Source organism: Diaphorina citri, unplaced genomic scaffold (assembly GCF_000475195.1).
Source record: "Diaphorina citri unplaced genomic scaffold, Diaci psyllid genome assembly version 1.1 scaffold334, whole genome shotgun sequence".
In the NCBI taxonomy this organism is placed as follows: Eukaryota; Metazoa; Arthropoda; class Insecta; order Hemiptera; family Psyllidae; genus Diaphorina; species Diaphorina citri.
The window spans coordinates 115,083-137,136 of NW_007377769.1; the positions used below are offsets into that span (position 1 = coordinate 115,083).

General features: G+C 38.7%; 1 protein-coding gene across 1 annotated transcript in view; it reads left to right on the forward strand.

Moving 5' to 3' along the window:
* Positions 1-8,143: 8,143 nt before the first annotated feature.
* Positions 8,144-22,054, forward strand: part of LOC103507673 (protein Shroom-like) — a 73,160-nt gene continuing 59,249 nt past the window's right edge. Inside the window, exon 1 of the mRNA XM_026822483.1 lies at positions 8,144-8,198. Within this exon, the coding sequence (XP_026678284.1) occupies positions 8,160-8,198 (39 nt within the window). The 5' untranslated portion in view covers positions 8,144-8,159. The remainder of the gene's footprint in view (positions 8,199-22,054) is intronic.

Genomic DNA, 22,054 nt, shown 5'->3' on the forward strand with positions numbered 1-22,054 from the left:
TTATCATAATTTTCCCGTTGCTCTTCTCTCCGCTCATGGTTTTTAATGGAAAGAGTTTTGCGGTGGAGAAGGAAATTATGCTTGCGAGGCTTTTTGTCTGCAGCCATTAAACGTGAGGTTTTTAGATTTGGATATTAAGAATTATCATGTGGGGTTATGGTATTATACATTGCTTACAGTAGAGTTTGAACTTATTAATTTGTATGCTTCAAAGTATTCCAGGGGGTTTTGACTACTAACTAGTGATGCATCACACTAAGGAATTCATCTTGATAAAATGGGAGCATAGGGAATATAGGAATTAATCGTAAAAGAGGTAAAATCTAAAAGGGGTACAAATAGACGATGAGTCTTTTGGGCTAAATTGGGGTACAAATAGGGAGTCTCTTGGGCTAATTCTGCAGAGTTGCTAACTGGTGGGCAAGACAAAATCACTAATACCGAGAACTTGTATGTCAGGTCTACCTCTGAGCACACACACTGTTAGGTAGAACTGACTCTATCAGGTAGACCTGACACCTGATCAGATCTACCTGATAGTGAGTGGCTGGCCTAAGCCAATCAGAAGTCTATAAGTTTAGATTTTTATATGGAGATAACAATCAATATCGCTGATCTTCCTAAGGATTCTCTTTAGTTAACATATTGGAGAATCCCCATAAACTCTTCCAAGGAGACCATAACGTCCACACATCTGGAACCTCACTGAACTTTGTACCGTTCCAAATTTGAAAGAGGACATCTTGCTTAGTCAGGACAATAAATTAGAGACGAGCAAAAAAAAAAGTGTGCTCATGCTTTGCCGTGATCAGTTCGTTGATGATTGGGAGTAACGTTAGATGTAAGAGGCGAAACTGTGATGAAAGATTTTTTTCAACTCATATAAACAAGTTTTTTTTTTTCATGCAAAATTATATGCGTTCCTAACTACGTAAATATTCAATCAAATCAATAGCATTGAATTGCAGATTTGATTCCAATAATTAATTAATCCACACACTGATAAGCTGACTGATAAGGAAATTTCTTGGTATTCCCCGTCTGACTGGTTCTGGAAAAACTTCCAGTCTCACATTTTCACACATTGAGTCACACTTGCGAATTAGCATAAAAATATGACATCAGATTTTTTTTCTAAGAAGTGATAAAGAGAAATGATTATTAGGAATAATATCATTATTATGAGGAAGATTATCAGCTGTGTCTGCTCCTCTGTTTGCGATTAGATAACCTCTTGCAGATGAGGTCTCTAAAGGAAGAACACTCAACCTAGTTCATTGGGAAGCCCTCAATTTAAATTTTAGAAAACTGTGTGCCTACAGTATGTAGTGCTCTCCAGTTCCAGTGGATATAATTTTATGTTTTACTAACCGAATCGGTTGTCACTTACTTTTACTAGCAAAGAAGCGATAGGAACTGGATGTGTAGCACATTGCATACCCTAATCTCAATACCAGGCTTTCATAAAAAGTTGTTGCTTGTTTGAACGGTGATTGTTGAATAATGATCTTCAAAATTAAGTACTTAGAATTTAGAATGTATTTGTTGTGATAACTTTCCTCCCTTTCATATTACCTTTTATTAATTATATATGTTCTCTCTCCCTCAGTTCAAGCTGTGGCTCCCTCTCAACCGCAGTTCTAGGCCCCATCATCATGGGCCCCGCCATCTCCATCGACGACTGGGTCCCCGAGAGGCCCCCTAAGAAGCCCCACCTCCGCTCCGGATACTCTGCCCCACGGCCCCCTAGCCCCGAGTTGCCCCCTCCCTCCCCACCCCCTAACCAGACGGAAGATGAGGTGTTTGATCCGGATGAACCGTTGCCCCCTCCCCCGCCTGAATTTCCGTCATATAGCACTCAGCTCTCCCATCATATGATTCACAAACTTATATGATAGTTTTGGAGTTAGCAGTACAATCTCACAACAGACGAATAAATAAACTGAGCCTGGAAAACAGATTGAAAGCAGAAAGAGAAGTTAACTTTGCGCCGTGTGATGGTGGATGGTGAAGTTAGGTAATGAAGTTACTTCTAGACTTCCAGTAGGTTTTACCATGAATGATACAATTGGCACAGTTCAGTGGCATGAATCCCCACGTACTCCACCTACGCCTGCACGACATTATTGTATTTGACAATTCTCTCAACAAAACGTTGAACAAAAGCCGCCATTGTTAGTAAAAATGACAAATGACAATGTCAACCTTCTTGCAAATCCGTTCGAGATGAATTGCTTACTAATCTCTTCACTGAATTACTGACGTCCCGATTATCATTATGGAAATCCTCTGGTGTGATTTACTTCCAAGCCCACGCTTGCAGGGTGGCTTATTGAGTAGATTCTTACGTACGGAGACTTAGGCAACCATGTCTCTCTGTGTCTTTGTTTAACAAAATTGAAGAAAATTTGTGTTCAATCCCCGAGATATGGGAGGGGATAAGAAACTTTCTATTTTTTCAAGCTCTTTAAAGACCGAAAATTTGTGATTTCTAGAGGCTATGGAGTAGTCTAGAGTTTGGGTTTAAAAGAAGTTTCCGTCATATAGCTCTCAGCTCTCCCATCATATGATTCACAAACTTATATGATAGTTTTGGAGTTAGCAGTACAATCTCACAACAGACGAATAAATAAACTGCACTGAATTACTGACGTCCCGATTATCATTATGGAAATCCTTTGGTGTGATTTACTTCCAAGCCCACGCTTGCAGGGTGGCTTATTGAGTAGAGTCTTACGTACGGAGACTTGGGCAACCATGTCTCTCTGTGTCTTTGTTTAACAAAATTGAAGAAAATTTGTATTCAATGCCTTATCTTTCCCCGAGATATGGGAGGGGATAAGAAACTTTCTATTGTTTCAAGCTCTTTAAAGACCGAAAATTTGTGATTTCTAGAGGCTCTGGAGTAGTCTAGAGTTTGGGTTTAAAAGAAGTTTCCGTCATATAGCTCTCAGCTCTCCCATCATATGATTCACAAACCTATATGATAGTTTTGGAGTTAGCAGTACAATCGCACAACAGACGAATAAATAAACTGAGCCTGGAAAACTGATTGAAAGCAGAAAGAGAAGTTAACTTTGCGCCGTGTGATGGTGGATGGTGAAGTTAGGTAATGAAGTTACTTTTAGACTTCCAGTAGGTTTTACCATGAATGATACAATTGGCACAGTTCAGTGGCATGATTCCCCACGTACTCCACCTACGCCTGCACGACATTATTGTATTTAACAATTCTCTCAAAAACGTTGAACAAAAGCCGCCATTGTTAGTAAAAATGACAAATGACAATGTCAACCTTCTTGCAAATCCGTTCGAGATGAATTGCTTCTTCAGATGTCTCTATTTCGCTCTGCTAAAAAAATCTTTTAACTGTTTTTGCAAACTTGTCTTGTGGGTTTTCCATTCAAGTCTCCGGTGTCCTAGTTTATGTTGTTTTTTGATCTCTTGAACTCCAGCAGAACTTTAACCCTTCACGGTTTTATCTCTGAATGTTTTATGTCTATTAATTGACACGAAGTAAGTCTATCATTGGATACAATAACATCAACTAATTGAACCAATAATGACACCTATCGAGCAATGATTTGAAAATAAAAGCCGGACTCCATCTGCAAATTGCATGTTAGCAACTCGTTGTCTATTGATTAAGTCGGTAGTTAACAGATCGCAAGCGCATTAGTCTTGTAGTTAGTATGCACCAGACGTTACCTTGCACTTTAGTTGCATCATAATGGCCTTTTTTTTCTTTTATGAATTGAGTGATCAATAAGTAGAGAGATGTAATTACTTATTCCAATTGCGCACACAGTGTTTTATTATTTTTCGATTGAGATTGATTTTAACTTTTAATATTTTACATCTATGATCGATATGACTTACAGGGTGGATTAGGTTGATAGATATGTTACTGGTCCAATCTTGGTTTTCTTCAACATGTTATCTGGCGTTGGAAGCACTGGTCCTTCATTGTAGCCTTTCCCGTCTGTTGGGATCCCTGAGGTGGTTTTTCACAAAGAGGACATAAAAAGATTTAACGATATAATTCAGAGTATGATATTGCAGAGATTCTTCATCTTCAATGCTAGTACCACCATACAGTTGGAACATTACATTCCTACTCAGTTACATGGAAGTGCATTTTTCTTATACGTATGTACAAATGTTTACTTGTTTATGACGATGCAAGTTTTAATGGACAATGATTGAAAGGCACAATGTCCAGTCTCACTAAGTAGACAAACATGTCAGGCATACCAAATACCAGTGTCCACCACAATTATCACACTGATAAGTATTACTAGTTCACCAGAAATTCACCAAAAGAAAAGACGCCCAACACAAGAAACTGATTCTTCTATTCGAGCAAGTGTGTGAGAAAAACCTCAGAAAACTAGGAGACGATGACAGCTAAAGCCAATAATGTACAAGTTTCACACGTTTAAACAAACTAAATTAGAGAGGAAAACATGCCTAATAAGCCACCTTGACAAGATGGATCATACTGATAGCACACTACAACCACAGGATAGAAGATTCACAGACCATCCTTATCTTGATCTCAAATTACTAAAGTATGTAGATTCACCTTGGCAAAAAAGTCAGACAGATGTGAGAAGTACGAAGTGTCTTCTTCCTCATTTGTGAGATGTTTGTCTTGAACGTTTTTAAATAACGCCTTGAACAAAATAGCGCCCAGAATTCCTAAGATCAAGCGATATTCCCACGTACCATACCAAAATTACAAGCGTTTTTAAATAACGCTTTGAAAAGAATAGCGCCCAGAATTCCTAAGATCAAGCGATATTCCCACGTACCATACCAAAATTACAAGGAGCACAAAGTGGACATTATTTCTTGACTCGAGTACAACTTTCCTCACAACCTCACAAGATATACCATCCGCATTACTAGGCTTAGGCTCTTAGCCCACGTAAGCAGGATTCAGTAACAAGTCTTTCAAATCTGGCACATACTTTCAAATTACTTGTAAAGAACAACTTGAGATCTTATTGGTAATTATCAATTCAATTGACCCCAAAATGCAATTTAAAATGGAATGGGGAGGTAATACCCTTAACTTTCTTGACCTCACTATTAATATAACCCAGAACCACAGCCTAGAGTTTAATGTGTATAGGAAGGCAACATATGCGGACACTATCATACCTGCATCTTCACTCACATGTAATGCCCACAAACGAGCCTTCTTTGTATTTGCTTTCGACCGGGTTCTAAACCTAAAATTAGCCAAAAAACAGTATGAGGCTGAAGTAAATGTCATTTTCAACATAGGATTAAGAAACGGTTATACCCTAAGTTATATGAATAAGATTTTAAGAAACAGATCCAACGCCCTAGATAATAAGCTGTTGTACACCACCTCCCCTAAAACAACCAAACCTAGATACGTAAGAATCCCCTTTATAGGACAACCTAGCTATAACATAGCCCACAAACTGGAAAAGAATGGACTTAAGGCCGCCTTCTATCCACTAACAAGACTGGGCCAAACCCTGTACAACCACAAAAATATTAACAAAATGGAATACTCAGGGGTTTATGAATTAAAACAACCAAACCTAGATACGTAAGAATCCCCTTTATAGGACAACCTAGCTATAACATAGCCCACAAACTGGAAAAGAATGGACTTAAGGCTGCCTTCTATCCACTAACAAGACTTGGCCAAACCCTGTACAACCACAAAAATATTAACAAAATGGAATACTCAGGGGTTTATGAATTAAAATGTGAGTGTGGTGCCCAATATATTGGGCAAACAGGGAGATCCTTTGGGGCACGTATAAAAGAACATCTAGCCATTCCCAAAAGATACGTAAAAGCTTGTAGGAGTGCCACCCAAGAAAACATCCCAGAAATTAAAGCAAAGTATAAAGATAAGTCTGCAATGGCTGACCACCTCATAGACAGCGGCCACAACCCAGAACTATGCCAGAGCATAACTTCCTCCTCTTCAAGCTAAAGAATAAAGTGAGTAATCTCTCTCCAAAGAGATAATGGTTCATCCTACTTGTGAATAAGTAATTAGCGGGTAAATATCTTGCACTGGCGGCTTTTGCTATCTAAAAATTCGAATCGCGTTCATCCCATTGCTTTTGGGCTTCAATATCTTCCATCATACTTGCTAACAATCTTTGGTTAAAAACACCTGTACACACACCCACTTTGAGTTGTTCTATAGCTTAAAGAAAAAAGTTCAAATCTGCAACATTTACATTTCCCCTAGCCAAAGATTTTCCTCGGTAGATCTGGAAGATATCTCAGAACAACTCCATGTTCACAAATTGGTTGATTTGAAGGTACGGACAAACTTAATGAAATCTTCATAAAGCATTCGAAAGGAACCCACACCAAAATCCATGTTCACAAATTGGTTGATTTGAAGGTACGGACAAACTTAATGAAATCTTCATAAAGCATTCGAAAGGAACCCACGAAGACTAAAATCATCTGCTTAAATAGCATCAGACATCTTGGGTTTTCGAAGCATGTCACATAATTTTCAAATGAAACATCGCGTCCTCACAGTGGGAGTTGTGAAATGGTTTGGTTCTTTCGAAATCGAGATGAATGATAGCAGACGCGTTTTTCAAATAATGGCCTGTACACATGACAAAGGTGACTGGCCTGGTGATAAACTAGAAGTTCATGAACCAGAAAATAGACTTGATTTCTTAGATCAGTATTCAAGAACACTTGGGGTACCCTGAGGATGTTTACCAAAATTTTGTTACGTTATTCGCTTCTTTTCTATCCCTTTGTAATGTTTGAAAATCAGGTGGAAATCAAATTAAATTTTTTCTTGGTCTTCCAAATAATTTCCCTTGTCTATTAAAATGCTCCAATCAGCAAAAGCTACACTATTTTTCAGTAGTGAAACAAGAAACCTACCTCGGAAAGCTTGCGTTTATAGTCTCCTACGAGTATCATATCAGTCATACCACCATATTGATATTCCATTCCAAAATTCCAGTTCGTTTTCTTTGAAAATTCTTCGGGCACACCCATATTTGTAATTCGCAATCATTTGATATACGAGAGTCAAAAGCTTGCGTGTGATCAAGGTCGGTGTGTGACTTGCAGAAAACAATATTTGCTTTTAAATTGGCGACTCCCACTTGCCATCCAGCGGATGATGTGTGATGGACAAGTACTGTTGTTTTAAGTTTTTTCAGGAGATTGAAACATGTGGTGCTGTTTGATAGAAGGTGGGCAGGCACATTAAACATGACTGTACTAGAGAAGCCGTGCTTAACTTATGGTACAGATTAAATATTTTGACACGTGGTTGAGTGGATAGAATTACAGAGTTGACAGTCTCTGCCATCTATCATGAGGGGACACTAACCAGAGTCCATCTATATGTTGATCGACATGGCCTGGAACCCATATAAAGTCTGTAGGTAAGATCAAAGGATTTTGGTGGAAAATAAAAATTGAGTTTAAAGTGTGGACGTGTCTCAGTCTCAGGGGATGTCGATCAACATCGGAACTAATGAACATTGCCGTTTCTTTAGAATTACTTCTGGACATGTCGGAACTTAAACGAAAATATGACTTGAAATGCAAAGCTGTGTCCACACATAGTCTAGGGCCGTCGATCGATGCCGTCCACACTGCCTCGACAACATAGATTCACCTCTTGGATGACAGCTTACGAAGATCATTACAATGTAGCTATTTGATGAGTAATTTCGATTTAACTGAGAAACGCTTGATTCAGGTGACTACATTTACATCTCAACCATCAAGTACATTTTTATGAAGATCGCCTCACAGCTTAGAGGTCACGGGTTCAAAACAACGAGTGATGATGGACGAAATTCTCACTGCCTTGTTGTCTTCATCATAATTACTTACAGGGTGAGTCAGTCTGGATGGCAACAAGGGACTGCTCAAGGGATGACATATTAGGCACAAATATTGAGTGATTGGCTAATTATATTAATTAAAAGGTTAACGACTTAAATTAAGCTAAACTTCCATTTCATGAGCCATTAACATTAAGTCACTGTTTGTGTCCAGAATAACGTAAGTAGAGTCCAGTATTTTCGCTTTGATTACCCCAACTTTTGAAGTTAAATTTTCAATAATTCCGTTGCTTGTTTCTTGATTTCAGGCGGAGAGATGAAAAAGCTATGACAGGAGGCTATCTGAGCTCCTCTTCTGAGCGCCAGGTAAGTCACAAGTGTAACTGGGTGGATGGGTTGGGTTTTGGTCAGATATGCAAGTTTATTTTTAAGCGTGTTCATTTTAGCAGATTTCTCTAGAAAAGCCTGGTCATTATTCGTGGTGTAACTGGGTGAATGGGTTGGGTTTTGGTCAGGTATGCAAGTTTATTTTTAAGCGTGTTCATTTTAGCAGATTTCTCTAGAAAAGCCTGGTCCCGGGCTCGGCTATCCAAACACTCAAATTCAGCTTGATGTAACCAAAAACCAAGTTCAATGTGGATCAACATCAGCTTTTTGTCTATCCAGGCAAGTTTTTTATATTTGTTGTTTGTTTCAGCAACAAGAATCTTCCTTTTGATTATTCGGCACTCCAAGATCATTAGTCGGCACTGATTGTTTCAAAATTTTATGAACTGTTACCTTCATAAGAATAAATATGATGTATAAACCTTGTTTTATGTAGAAGGTCTGCTTCTAACTTAGCGTTCTTGGGTCTTACCACACATTTGACAAAATTTGGTGTTAGTTTCTTCTTAATTGTTATTGAAATTAATCAGTGTGATTTCTCAATTATTTAGCCTTAAGATACCTACCATGTTTTTTACTTACAATTACACGATGCGCATTTCGATCATTGGATCATCATCAGGTGGATATGTCAATATTTTACGAAACACTTGTATTGTTTTGTACAACGCTTATGGTACCTGAGATCAATCAGTGTGATTTCTCAATTATTTAGCCTTAAGATACCATGTTTTTTACTTACAATTACACGATGCGCATTTCGATCATTGGATCATCATCAGGTGGATATGTCAATATTTTACGAAACACTAACGAAAAAGCACGTATATCGGTAACATATTTTAATACTAAAACACGGGAAATAAAATAAAAAGCTGGTGATTTGAACCATTTGAACCAGGACAATTTCCTGAATATTGCTACAGACTTCCATAATAAACGAACATTTGAAATACTCCGCGCCAAACAAAACCTACAACGTCCCTATGTAGAACTAGAACCCTATGTATAATCACAATCAGTGGCGTAGGTATACTCGTATGTGAGAAGATCTTGTGCAAAGTTAAATATCATCAATTACTTATGATTATGACTAAGGGTGTGGTCCACTCTTGTAGATTGTTCTCGGATTATGTTCAGTCTTGTTTGTCTGTAGTAAGTGGCTTTAAGAAAATCTTAAATTTATCTCAATTCTGACATATGTAATCTGACTTTGTAAGTCTCAGAGAACGGGGGGAGAGGAAGAGGAATAGGGAGAGATGGAGGAAAAGAAAAAACAACCAAGTGAAAATTAAAATAAATAAATTTATTTAAGTGTTATCTATTAGATAAATAATTAAATTTATTTGTTCGTCATCACCTGTGGCTCCCAAGACAAGGAAAGATGACTTACCCTAAATGAAATTCCAGTAACGAGGTAACTATATCCAATTACCAACTGACCCCACGGGACTGGGTACAAAGCTATTTAGTCATATTCCCTAGCTCGCTAATCTGACGGCATAATTACCCCATGTTAGTATTTAGAGATTGTAATACACAGGATATTTCTTGAAGCTTCCATTATCTCTTGGCGGAAAATAGAAAGCGTTATCCAAGAGGCAAAACTGCAAAGTGTGGGTAAATATTTGGTTTGCTTCAGCCACAAAAGTTTAATAAGTGTTGTTTCCACCTATCTTGCATTTTACATTATACACTTCTGTTGATACCTACGTAATACATACTATATCATTGTTGCAAATTAAACAAATAATGAACAGGTAATAGAGGTATCTATTGAAAAATAATTACCTTCATCTACTGTACGAGTACGAGTATTTCTAAAATTAGTATGAATTTGTTCAAAGGTTTAAGGAAGAAAGGAAGTTTATAAATTTTTAATTCTAAATTTTTATGTCGTTTATAGGAGTCGAAAACCAACCATAGGTTAGGAAGCTTATGTTTTAACTCTGATCTACATGCCCCTAGTTCCCTACGGTCGGTCTCATTACCTCTCTATCACCGTTCCTGTACTTACCACCCTCCCTCTTCACCTGTTTTTCCTTACCTTAATTTTACACCTCCCATTTTACTTCCTTTGCTCTCCCCCTCATATGCTCTACCTTTCTACTTTCTCTCCCTCTTTCTTTGCTCTATCTTTCTCTTTTTCTCCCTCTCCTATGCTTTACCTTTCCCCTTTTTCTCCCTCTCCTCCTATGTAGGGTTTCTACTTGGGGGGAAACTTTCCTCCAACTCCGCCGACATATTGAGGTAATAAAATTATTAATTTATTTTTGAAACCCATGGAGGGAGAGAAAGAGAGGGTGGGAGAGATATAGGGTACCTACATAACATGAGGAACTGAGATGTGGAGAGGGAGAGAGAAAGAGGGAGGGAGACGGAGAGAGAGGGAGGTGGGACGGAGGGAGGAATTAAGGAAGAGAGATAAGATAGAGAGAAGGAGGGAAATGAGAGAGAGAGAGAGGGAGGGATAGAGAGAGAGAGGAGAGGGAGAGAGAGAGAGAGGGAGGAATGTTAAACACGTCATTATGTACTCCTGTCACATATTACCTATGCGTGTAGTATAACCATCCTTGTCACGCACTCCTTTCACTCCTTCTGGAAGTCCTGGGAGTCCTGGATAACAGATAAATATACCTACCTAACTCATTTCAGGATTTATGTATTCGGACACCTTGTCATTTGGACGTAGGTACATATTTGGACAAATGAATGGACACCTTTTCAAAGGCAACCTAGTGTATGGCCTCAGGACACTTTGTATCTCCAGTGAGTACCAAAAGGTTCAAATAATGCCCTAAAGTGCATTGGATATAGGGTCTCCAGATCAAATTTTTAAAAAGTAGGACATTTGGTTCCAAAAACCCGGACATTCCATCGAAAACCCGGACATTTCCAGATTTCAAAATGTATAGTTTGCACCAGTGCCCAGGGTGCAGAGAACACTGCATTTGCCTTACTTAAGTTACACACGATCGTTCTTCTTCACATTCCGATGAAACTATGAAAGCAAACATTTTTACTGGTTTTGTTGATGTTTCATGAATACGAATGTCCATAATGTAAAGACAATCATTAGTCATGTAAAATAATGACTTGATCGTTTTCTTATTGTATTATTCTGAGTGGAGTTCCATGTTCCACCATAGCAATAAGTATGATAAATTATGGAATCCCTGTCTACCTAGATTCTAAGTAACTTTACCTATCTACCTATTGTAAGTAACTTTACCTAGAAACTAAAATATTGACGAATTTAGCGTCACTCAATGTGGATATAACACGGTTATTAGGGTTATTTAATATGTAAAGTTGAACACAGTTTGAAAGGATCCAAGTTCGTGTAATGGAAATTTTCCAATACTGCTGCGGTTACCTATTGTTTTCTCCTTCCTAACCTCTACCCTTAGATTTCTGCCGGCCTGTGTAACTTCCTCCTCTTCAAGCTAAAGAATAAAGTGAGTAATCTCTCTCCAAAGAGATAATGGCTCATCCTACTTGTGAATAAGTAATTAGCGGGTAAATATCTTGCACTGGCGGCTTTTGCTATCTAAAAATTCGAATCGCGTTCATCCCAATAGGGAAGTAGGAAAAGGCGGGCTAATATTGAATCTCTCTCCTCTTCCTTTTTCCTCATCTCACCCCTTCTCTCTCTCCCCTCCACCTCATTCTCCCTCCTTCTCATTCCTCCTTCTCTCCCTCTTCTCCTCTCTATCTCAGCACTTTAATCACGTGACATCTGTTAATTTCGAGTGGCGAATCATGGAATGAATTCATAAAATGTTGACGGCTCCTGGAAATCCTTTAATCAAAATGGTGTCTAATCTCTTAATCAAAATGATGTCCGAGGATTAGGCTTTTCCTGGGCCGGGGGCTATTTTCTTTATTAAGGCCTCCGCAATCCTCTCATGGGGAAATGTATAGTTACTTAATTCACTTGTATTCTATTCAGGAGACCTTTTGGGTTCGAAATTCAAAAGCAAAACGATTGCTACATTGTACCGATTGCTACAGAATGATTTACCTACATATGCATATACATGGCAATTCTGATATTTCTAAATAGCTACCAAATATCCCATGTGTGTACAAGTATTTTAGAACAATACAGATTACACAAATATCTTTCATCGAGGTTATTAATTTCTTGCCCGGTATTAAAAATGACCCCCTAACCTCACGAAGAAGAATAGGAAACTGGCGGATAATAATTAATCATAAGTTTTCCCCAACCTTTGTAAACGGGGGAAACCTGTCAGGGAAAATAGGCCAAAGGCCAATTTCGACCCCGCGTGTCCGTGGCTCTACCACCCAACTATCTCATATCTTTTTCTCTCTCCCTCTCCCTCCCTTCTCTAACTCTCCCCTTTTGCAATAGAGTTACTTCCCCCTTCCCCATGCTTTTCATAGTAGGTATATCTAGGTTTAAATCTGATAAATAATTGTAAAAAAAAACTTCCTACCCCTACACAAAAAAAAAAACATCCCAGAACTCTCTTAAACTAGGAGAGAGGGTGGCAGCTAGGTGGCGTACCTACCTACATGTACATACCTACCTCCTAGATCTAAGGAAAAGAATTTGGAAGGGAAGTCCTCTCTTTAGATTAAATCGAGAACCCCGGGTCACCATCTTGTGAAGTGAAGGCAGCATCGCATTAACGTTATTTGATTTACAAGAGTTGATAGTGGAAAAGAAAAATATTGAGCGAAAGCGTAAGACGAAAAAAAGAGGGGAGAGAGAAGAAGATGAACTGGGAAAAAAGAAAAAAAATATGGCACAAATAAATCAGACGATAGGAGAGAAAAAAGAGATAAAAAGAATGAATAGGAAAAAACACGAAAGAACAGCTTTTTCTTAAATTACATGTGTAGGAAGAACGAGAGAGAAAAAATGGGTGTGAGGGCAAGGGGTTACCTGGACGAAGAAAAGAGGGAGAGAGGGAAGAAGGGGATGAACTGGGAGAAAAAGAAGAAAAAAAAACATGGCACAAATAAATCAGACGATAGGAGAGAAAAAAGAGATAAAAAGAATGAATAGGAAAAAAACACGAAAGAACAGCTTTTTCTTAAATTACATGTGTAGGAAGAACGAGAGAGAAAAAATGGGTGTGAGGGCAAGGGGTTACCTGGAGAGGAAAGAGGGATTGAGAAGATGGATCTAGGGAGGAGGAGAAGAAGGAGAAGTAAAGAAAGATGGGTGAAGATTGGCGATCTTTCGTGTGATTTACTGTAAATATCTGCCCGAGCCTAACCCATCGATACCTACATCAATAGAAGAGGAAAGAGGGATTGAGAAGATGGATCTAGGGAGGAGGAGAAGAAGGAGAAATGAAGAAAGATGGGTGAAGATTGGCGATCTTTCGTGTGATTTACTGTAAATATCTGCCCGAGCCTAACCCATCGATACCTACATCAATAGTCGCAGGAAACAAATGAGAAACATGGAGAAGGAGGGGGGAGGATAAGCCTTTGTTATCAGCGTGAGATACCTTAGAGAGGGGAAGGGATTTAAAGAAGAAAAAATGAGAAAAGGTAGAAAAACTGGGGAAGGAGTATATTGCAGAGAAGAAAGAACAGGCTCACGAAGCAAAGAAGGAAAAGAAGCAAAGAGACATGGAGAGGAAATAGGATCAGTCTCAGGTTTACAGTCATGTTCCTGTATTGGCAAAGATTGAAAGGTAATAAAGGTATACAGGAAGGAGGAGGTATCGCTGCAGTTATCCCTGATCCCTGTTGACAGACGTACCTAATAAGCGCGTGCAGGAAACAAATGAGAAACATGGAGAAGGAGGGGGAAGGATAAGCCTTTGTTATCAGCGTGAGATACCTTAGAGAGGGTAAGGGATTTAAAGAAGAAAAAATAAGAATAGGTTGAAAAACTGGGGAAGGAGTATATTGCAGAGAAGAAAGAACAGGCTCACGAAGCGAAGAAGGAAAAGAAGCAAAGAGACATGGAGAGGAAACAGGAACAGTCTCAGGTTTACAGTCATGTTCCTGTATTGGCAAACATTGAAAGGTAATAAAGGTATACAGGAAGGAGGAGGTATCGCTGCAGTTATCCCTGATCCCTGTTGACAGACGTACCTAATAAGCGCGAAAATAGGAACAGTCTCAGGTTTACAGTCATGTTCCTGTATTGGCAAACATTGAAAGGTAATAAAGGTATACAGGAAAGAGGAGGTATCGCTGCAGTTATCCCTGTTGACAGACGTACCTAATAAGCGCGGTCAAACTTTCTTGACTTGGCGGGGCGGAGCGCTACCGCGCTCCTTAATTTAGCACAATAAGCGCGGTCAAACTTTCTTGACTTGGCGGGGCGGAGCGCTACCGCGCTCCTTAATTTAGCACTCAGCTGTGAGCAAATACCTAATACATATTTGAGTGGTCCGGTGCCAGACTTGCCTAACCCTCAGTTTCTTCAAATTGAGATAATGAGACCTAAAGTTGGGCCAAATTTTAAAACCCTGAAATGAAGTATTCCAGCAACATAGTATTTCATGCCATCAGACATTTGGAAACATAGTTGTCGATGCTGGGAACAGATCTTTTTTAGTACTTCCTCCTAATGAATGTAGGTTGAAATTTTCAAATTTGTGGGTTAGGCAAGTCTGGCACCGGACCACTCAATTAAGTTTAGCGTACTCGTATCACTTTAAGACTGAGAAATGGTATAGTTAACCCCAGGCAATCTTCATCTGTGCAATCATATTCGAACACTCATATTATCCTTGTTGAAAACTTTCCTTATGTACTACTGCTACTACTAGTCAAACACTACGACTACCTATAACCTAGCTGAATTCCGTCGCTTCGCTCCGGAATCCCGCTAGTTCATCCCGAGGCATGGCCAACCTTGTGGAAAAGGCATGGCCGAACTTGTAGTTATCAAACTAAAAACATAAACGAACCTCAAATATTAGGCGAGCGAGGAAAAGTTTTCTCTCCCGCAGTCTCTGCACTCTGTGTATTTCTTATGGAGATTTTAGCGATCAAAAATTGATCATATCTCAGGATCGGTTTAGATTTTCGCAAAATCCTTTCTTATTGCACACCTAGACCATAAAAGGAATATCCCTACCAAATTTCAGCTTTCTAGGTGTTGTGGTTATCGAGATAGAGCGATCAGTGTGTGAACTATGAAATGTGAAATGTGAAATGTGAATGAGTGAATGGATCTCGTTCTTATAACTTACTAGTTCATCCCGAGGCATGGCCAACCTTGTGGAAAAGGCATGGCCGAACTTGTAGTCATCAAACTAAAAACATAAACTATTGGCATAACCGCAGGCGAAATTACACCGTTACATAAACAATGCGAGCTGTGAATGTGTGTTGTCTGTAGAGATCCTCGTATTTATAATGGCTTAAACTAGGTAATGTCCTGATTAAAAGCGGATTTTTTAATTGTTGTTAACACAAGATTCTAATCTATATGCTGATCTGGTCTGATAGTGAATTCTTTAACGAAGTTCTAGATCTCGTTAGTGCAGTTGTGGTATTCTTTGATCTTTTTTTATGGTTTTGACAAATCTATCAAGTAGACATTTTCTCAAATACCCAAATAGATGTTATGTACATACATACACATGCAAGCAATGCTACATTACTCTCAACAAAGAACAAAGTAGATATTCCATATTGAAGCAAAGCACTGACGGGAATACCTACACCAAACAATATCACTGTACCAAACAACTCTAGCCTCAACAATACCCATCTTAACGGGAACTTGAAATTTCAAACCATAATCCAATTGCCCTGGTTTCAGAAATCAGAAAGCCTTGGAATAGTAATCTGGACCGCGTGATATCTCAATAATACCCACCGAAAATAATGCTCGAACTTCTCCTTGTGTTATTGTTGGTCTATGAAGATATCAACATACTATCAGGGCCACGAGAAGATTTCGAAAAAGCATTAACTATTAGCTCGGAGTTTGAGATATTTTTATTAGATGTTTGTAGTCTGTGGACCAGATTGTCAGACGCATGTGGTTGACCCTCACTGTGAGTAATGGGAATATGAACATTAGGAGCACCATGCACATTGGTAATGGAGCTACCGAGGTTACTATTGTATGGGCTTTGAGGAAAGTATCTGTCTATTTTGATTAGCTATGATTCTAAGTTTGTAGAGTATCGAGAATACATCAACGTGGATCCTAGGGCGAAAAACAAATATGTACTTGTACTTCTTGCTAGACTGCTGAAAGGTCCAAACTATCTTCACATTCTAACCAAGACCTTTATACGTACGTGCCTACATCGTAAGTTCTAAAATCTAAAGCAAACAAGATAAAAACAACTTTCAAAAATCTGTTCAACAATACAAGCTCATAAGCGCAGAAATTGTACTTCTTGCTAGACTGCTGAAAGGTCCAAACTATCCTCACATTCTAACCAAGACCTTTATACGTGCTTACATCGTAAGTTCTAAAATCTAAAGCAAACAAGATAAAAACAACTTTCAAAAATCTGTTCAACAATACAAGCTCATAAGCGCAGAAAGATTCGAGTGCGTTAAATCCGAATCTAACGAGAGAAATACGTAACCAACGGGTGATGGTTGTGCAATGAGAACTAACAAGAGGTTCTTCAACTTTGTCTCAATTTCATGGCGGGATTTGTGCGACGCTGCGATGTTTCCGTGGTTGTTTATTTCCTTGAGTTTTGAGATCTGAGCTACGAGGGTTTGAACTTTACCCCTTTCTTAGGAGAAAAGTCCAACGCACTTTATTGATTAACAATCGTACTTGGATAGGTAACCGTTAACAGTATTATCTGTACCCAGTATGTCCTCCGTGCGTTCGCATACCTAGTAGATACATCACCGAAAATTGGCTAAATCTATTGTAACATTTATAGGTAAAGTGGCAATAAAGTACAAAGTGTATATTGTAGACTTTATGTGGCAGACTCTTTTTCTTTCTTGGCAATCCACCACGTACATTGATGAGTCAGAGAGCCCTTAAGTCGAGTAATTGATCCAAAGATGGAATATTGAGGAGTAGGTGGCTCACCACATTGCCTGGGTGTCTGATTAACATTTTAGTTACAGCTGCTTTCTTGGCAATCCACCACGTACATTGATGAGTCAGAGAGCCCTTATTCGAGTAATTGATCCAAAGATGGAATATTGAGGAGTAGGTGGCTCACCACATTGCCTGGGTGTCTGATTAACATTTTAGTTACAGCTGCATAATGCTCGCATAATGAGTTGTGCACTTATTATACATTCATTATCATCTTCAATTAATGCAGTCTATGGGAATCGTTTTAGCTAGTTTGTTATTAACCTACAGGATCTGACATTGTTATTAGCCTATGGGATGTGACATGTCATGTGAGTCTGTGTGGGTTGCTGTGTTTTGATTTTCTTGCCGGTGGATGTTTTTCATGGAAAAATCTTGACATCCACAATCACAAACGAGTTTTGCGCCAGCCTAGTTAGCTTAGTTGGTAGTGCGTCTGCCTTGTAAGCGCTAGGCCGCGGGTTCGATTCCCACCCGGGGCGGATTTTATCCTGATGGGATAATGTTCGTTCTCGGAACGGCTGGCTTTCTCCTATCCTGTCTTCCTTCTCTCTTCGATTTCGGGACGATAAGACCATAGCAGTTAAAGTTCCCTCTGTCAAACCTCTTTAAAAAAAAAAAAAAGATTATTCAAATCTCATTTCGAACAAAGGAAGCGATCTATCACGAATATTGGCGAAGTGATTTATTATGACAACAGAACCCATTTGGAAGGAATAAGAGATTATGGTATCGTGGACCAAGGCTATTGCTGTGCACACACTAGTTACCGGTTCTAACTTGTAGGTGATAATGATTTTTAACGCTGATTTTCTTTCTTTCACGCTTTATTATCGCCAGACGTAATGCAAGACAAGCCAGATCTTCTTAAGGAAGTTTTATAATATTGGAGACCCTGTTTAGAACTTCTCGATCCGAGGTATTGAAGAGTGTTTCAAAGACAGCGATGAGCACATTGGGCATCTAGATGAAAAATCTTCAAGATTTACAACAAATTTCTTCTTTTCGACTTCATCCACTACCGCTCCTACAGCTACAGCAAATTGCTTATTCCTAGATCTAACGCAAAACTCGATTGGAGCATCCAATTTTAAGCTTTGCTGGATTTTATGGTTGACCTTTTGTCGTCAGTTTCAAAAACCTTTCTAAAATTCCCATTAAGGTTTTTTTCAAACCAATCACCGGGCCAAAAGGACGAGTAAACCCATTAGACATCTTGGGATATTAGTTTCATTATTATTTATCGCACATTCTCGATCTTCCTGGTCGAAAATATTTCACGACCTGAGCAAACACTTGACCAAAATAAATACGAATATACTTTATTTGTTTGATGATGGATAATAATTCAATCATTCCTCGGGTACTTCTCATACTTCAACCATCTTTTTCAGTGGCGAACTTCGGATCCAACGGATCTCATTTTGATCCAACAAAATATGTTAGCTACTGATTATAGAAGAGATGGACATCTCTTCTATAATCAGTAGCTAACATTGAAGATAGTTGGTATCGAATACCCTAATAGATTATACTGAAATAATACTCATTTATAATGTACCTATGTACCTGTTTTCTAAAATTATCCTACACTGACTTTCACCCTCCCCATCGAACTTGGGAACTTGAATCGGATGGTTAGAATTCCAATAGGGTAAAGACTCCTCCAAAACAACTGAGACCCGCGACTGATCATCAACTTGTAATGAAATGGCGGAATCACATGAAAGATCCAAAGCCAAACCGAATAACCCACTGTAGATTTTTGAATATTTCTTCGAGTTTTAATGTGTGTTTTTGATTGCTATGGGCTGTTTGAGACCTGGGTGGCCGCCTTGTGTACTATTTCTTCAATGAATTCATATTTATAGTCTCCATTTATTACAGCATCGAGTGTTGTCTTTGCCCGCTGTTCTCATTTCCCCGACTGGTGCAGAGATGAAGTTTTGTATCAAAATCACGTTCGCAAAGAACCCATATTTCGTGGCAATCTTCCTGGCTGTCACATTCTCCACAGTTTTTGACTTATTAATATTGACTCTTGTAGTGTTTAATAGATCGTTTTAGTTATTTATTACCTCTCTTCCATTGTTGGCCTCACTGGCGTTTCTCTACAGCACAGTTCTGAAGACTTCCTTGTGAGATGGAATCGTTGGAAATGGTTGTAAAATGGTTTATTTCCTTTTTGTTGATCTTTTATCTCCTGATTAATTGGTTCACAATAATCACGATGGAACTTCTCATCTCTGACTTTTATTATGGCACCTCGTCCTTCGCCTACAACGTTGTTTTCTTTACCAGCTCCTCATTTTCTTGGCTCTCTTCTTCATTGTGCTATGTAATTTCTGTAGTACAGTTTTTGATAGGTTGCCTCTCTTGCTAGTCTTAGAATATGGTAGAACCTAAGTATGTATAGTTTTAATCGATAGATTTTTATCTCATCAGTACAGTGACATTCATTGTCGATTCCTTCTTTCACAGCAATTGTACTCGCAAAGGCGTTAACATACTCGATCCGCAAAGATAAAATCGGAAACAAAACATCTCATGCGCTTCACATGATGTCATATTGGAACCCCCACACGTTGTATGCCGTAATAAAAATCACACGAACTAGGAACTTAAGAGTTGGACCATTGAAAGTTCAAGCTCTCTTCTTCATTGTGCTATGTAATTTCTGTAGTACAGTTTTTGATAGGTCGCCTCTCTTGCTAGTCTTAGAATATGGTAGAACCTAAGTATGTATAGTTTTAATCGATAGATTTGTATCTCATCAGTACAGTGACATTCATTGTCGATTCCTTCTTTCACAGCCATTGTACTCGCAAAGGCGTTAACATACTTGATCCGCAAAGATAAAATCGGAAACAAAACATCTCATGCGCTTCACTTGATGTCATATTGGAACCCCCACACGTTGTATGCCGTAATAAAAATCACACGAACTAGGAACTTAAGAGTTGGACCATTGAAAGTTCACGACCCAGGACCTGGGTTTATATGGGCATTAGCGATCCTAACGTACAGATTAAATTGAGCTAATGGGGCAGTTACATGAAAGTGACCTCGTGGTATTATATCTGTTTTTATTACCTCGCAAATTTCGTAACGTACAGATTAAATTGAGCTAATGGGGCAGTTACATGAAAGTGACCTCGTGGTATTATATCTGTTTTTATTACCTCGCAAATTTCTCAAAAAAGAGGACAATGTAAACCCTTTTCTGCGTTTAATACAGATGAGGCACTGGCGAAAATTCGAGATAAAATTTGATTTATCCTTCGCATCTGTCCTCATGTTTGTCCCTTTACCATCTGTGTTATCGTTATTGGAAATGTTGAAATTGGCAATATGCATGTTTCACTTTTATGATGATGGCATTTTCCAAACAACAAAATTTTCCAAAATTTAGGTACTTTGATCCAACTATTTTTGATATTGGGAGATACTAGATTCGTATAAGCTTAACACATATTTTGGGGCTGTTTGCCCCTAAACCTTGTGGGAGATGTCTCATTCCCCCGTTCATATTCAAATGTATATTTGAGACAACCAAACAAGCAACTGCCCCTTCTAAATATTAAAACTAAGTTTGTTTATACTCCTATTTATCATAATTTTCCCGTTGCTCTTCTCTCCGCTTATGGTTTTTAATGGAAAGAGTTTTGCGGTGGAGAAGGAAATTATGCTTGCGAGGCTTTTTGTCTGCAGCCATTAAACGTGAGGTTTTTGTGTCTAGTCCTCTTTGGATTAATTAATTTTCATACGTTTGTGGCGAATTCGAGTGCGTTAAATCCGAATCTAACGAGAGAAATACGTAACCAACGGTTGATGATTGTGCAATGAGAACTAACAAGAGGTTCTTCAACTTTGTCTCAATTTCATGGCGGGATTTGTGCGACGCTGCAATGTTTCCGAGGTTGTTTGTTTTCCGGGTATTCAAGACCTTTAGAGGAGCTACGAGGGTATTCCTTTCGTAACTTTTCTTCTTGGCAGAAAAGTCTACCACAATTTAACTGATTAAGAGTAATAATCGTACTTAGATTACCATAAGCAGTATTAGAAGGGTAGATACTAGATACATATTTACTTAGGATGTCCTCCATGTATCCTCGGAGAATGTGTACCTAGTAGATGCAGCATCCGAAAATTGGCTAAATCTATTGTAACATTCATAGGTAAATTGGCAATAAAGTGTAGAACTGTAGACATTATGTGGCAGACTCTTTAGTCCGTCCTTCCTTTATTATTACTAATAATAAAAGGTATAGTGGACGGACTATTGTATTCGCTTCGGTGTCGTCTGTCTGTCGGTCTGTCGGTCGGTCGGTCGGTCTGTCTGTCCCCATAGAAGGACTTATCCAAACCTAGTCGACCTATATATCAAATTAAAGGTCTTTTTACCAGGAACACGAAAATGGTGGTGCAAATTTTGTCCAGAAAACCATAAAGCCAAAAAAACTGGTTTTTGGGGGATTTTTTTCACATTTTCTCACACAAATGAGCTCTGATCTCGAAATTTGTCGCGACGACCTATAAACTCAAAGCGAGAAAGTTTTAGATAACACTTCAGCCGATCATTTAAGACCGGTTTTAGCGTTACCTATGTTAAGCTACGCCAAGGAAGGCCAATAAATGGATGGGTGACTTGCACACTATACAGGGTGGTTCGTGATTTGCGAACCACGCTTATATCTCAGAAACGGCTGGGAATTAAGGAATGAAATAAACGGCATCATGTAGATGAAATTTTGATGATTAAAATGGCATTTTTTAAATTTGCAATTTTTTTTGCAAAACGGCC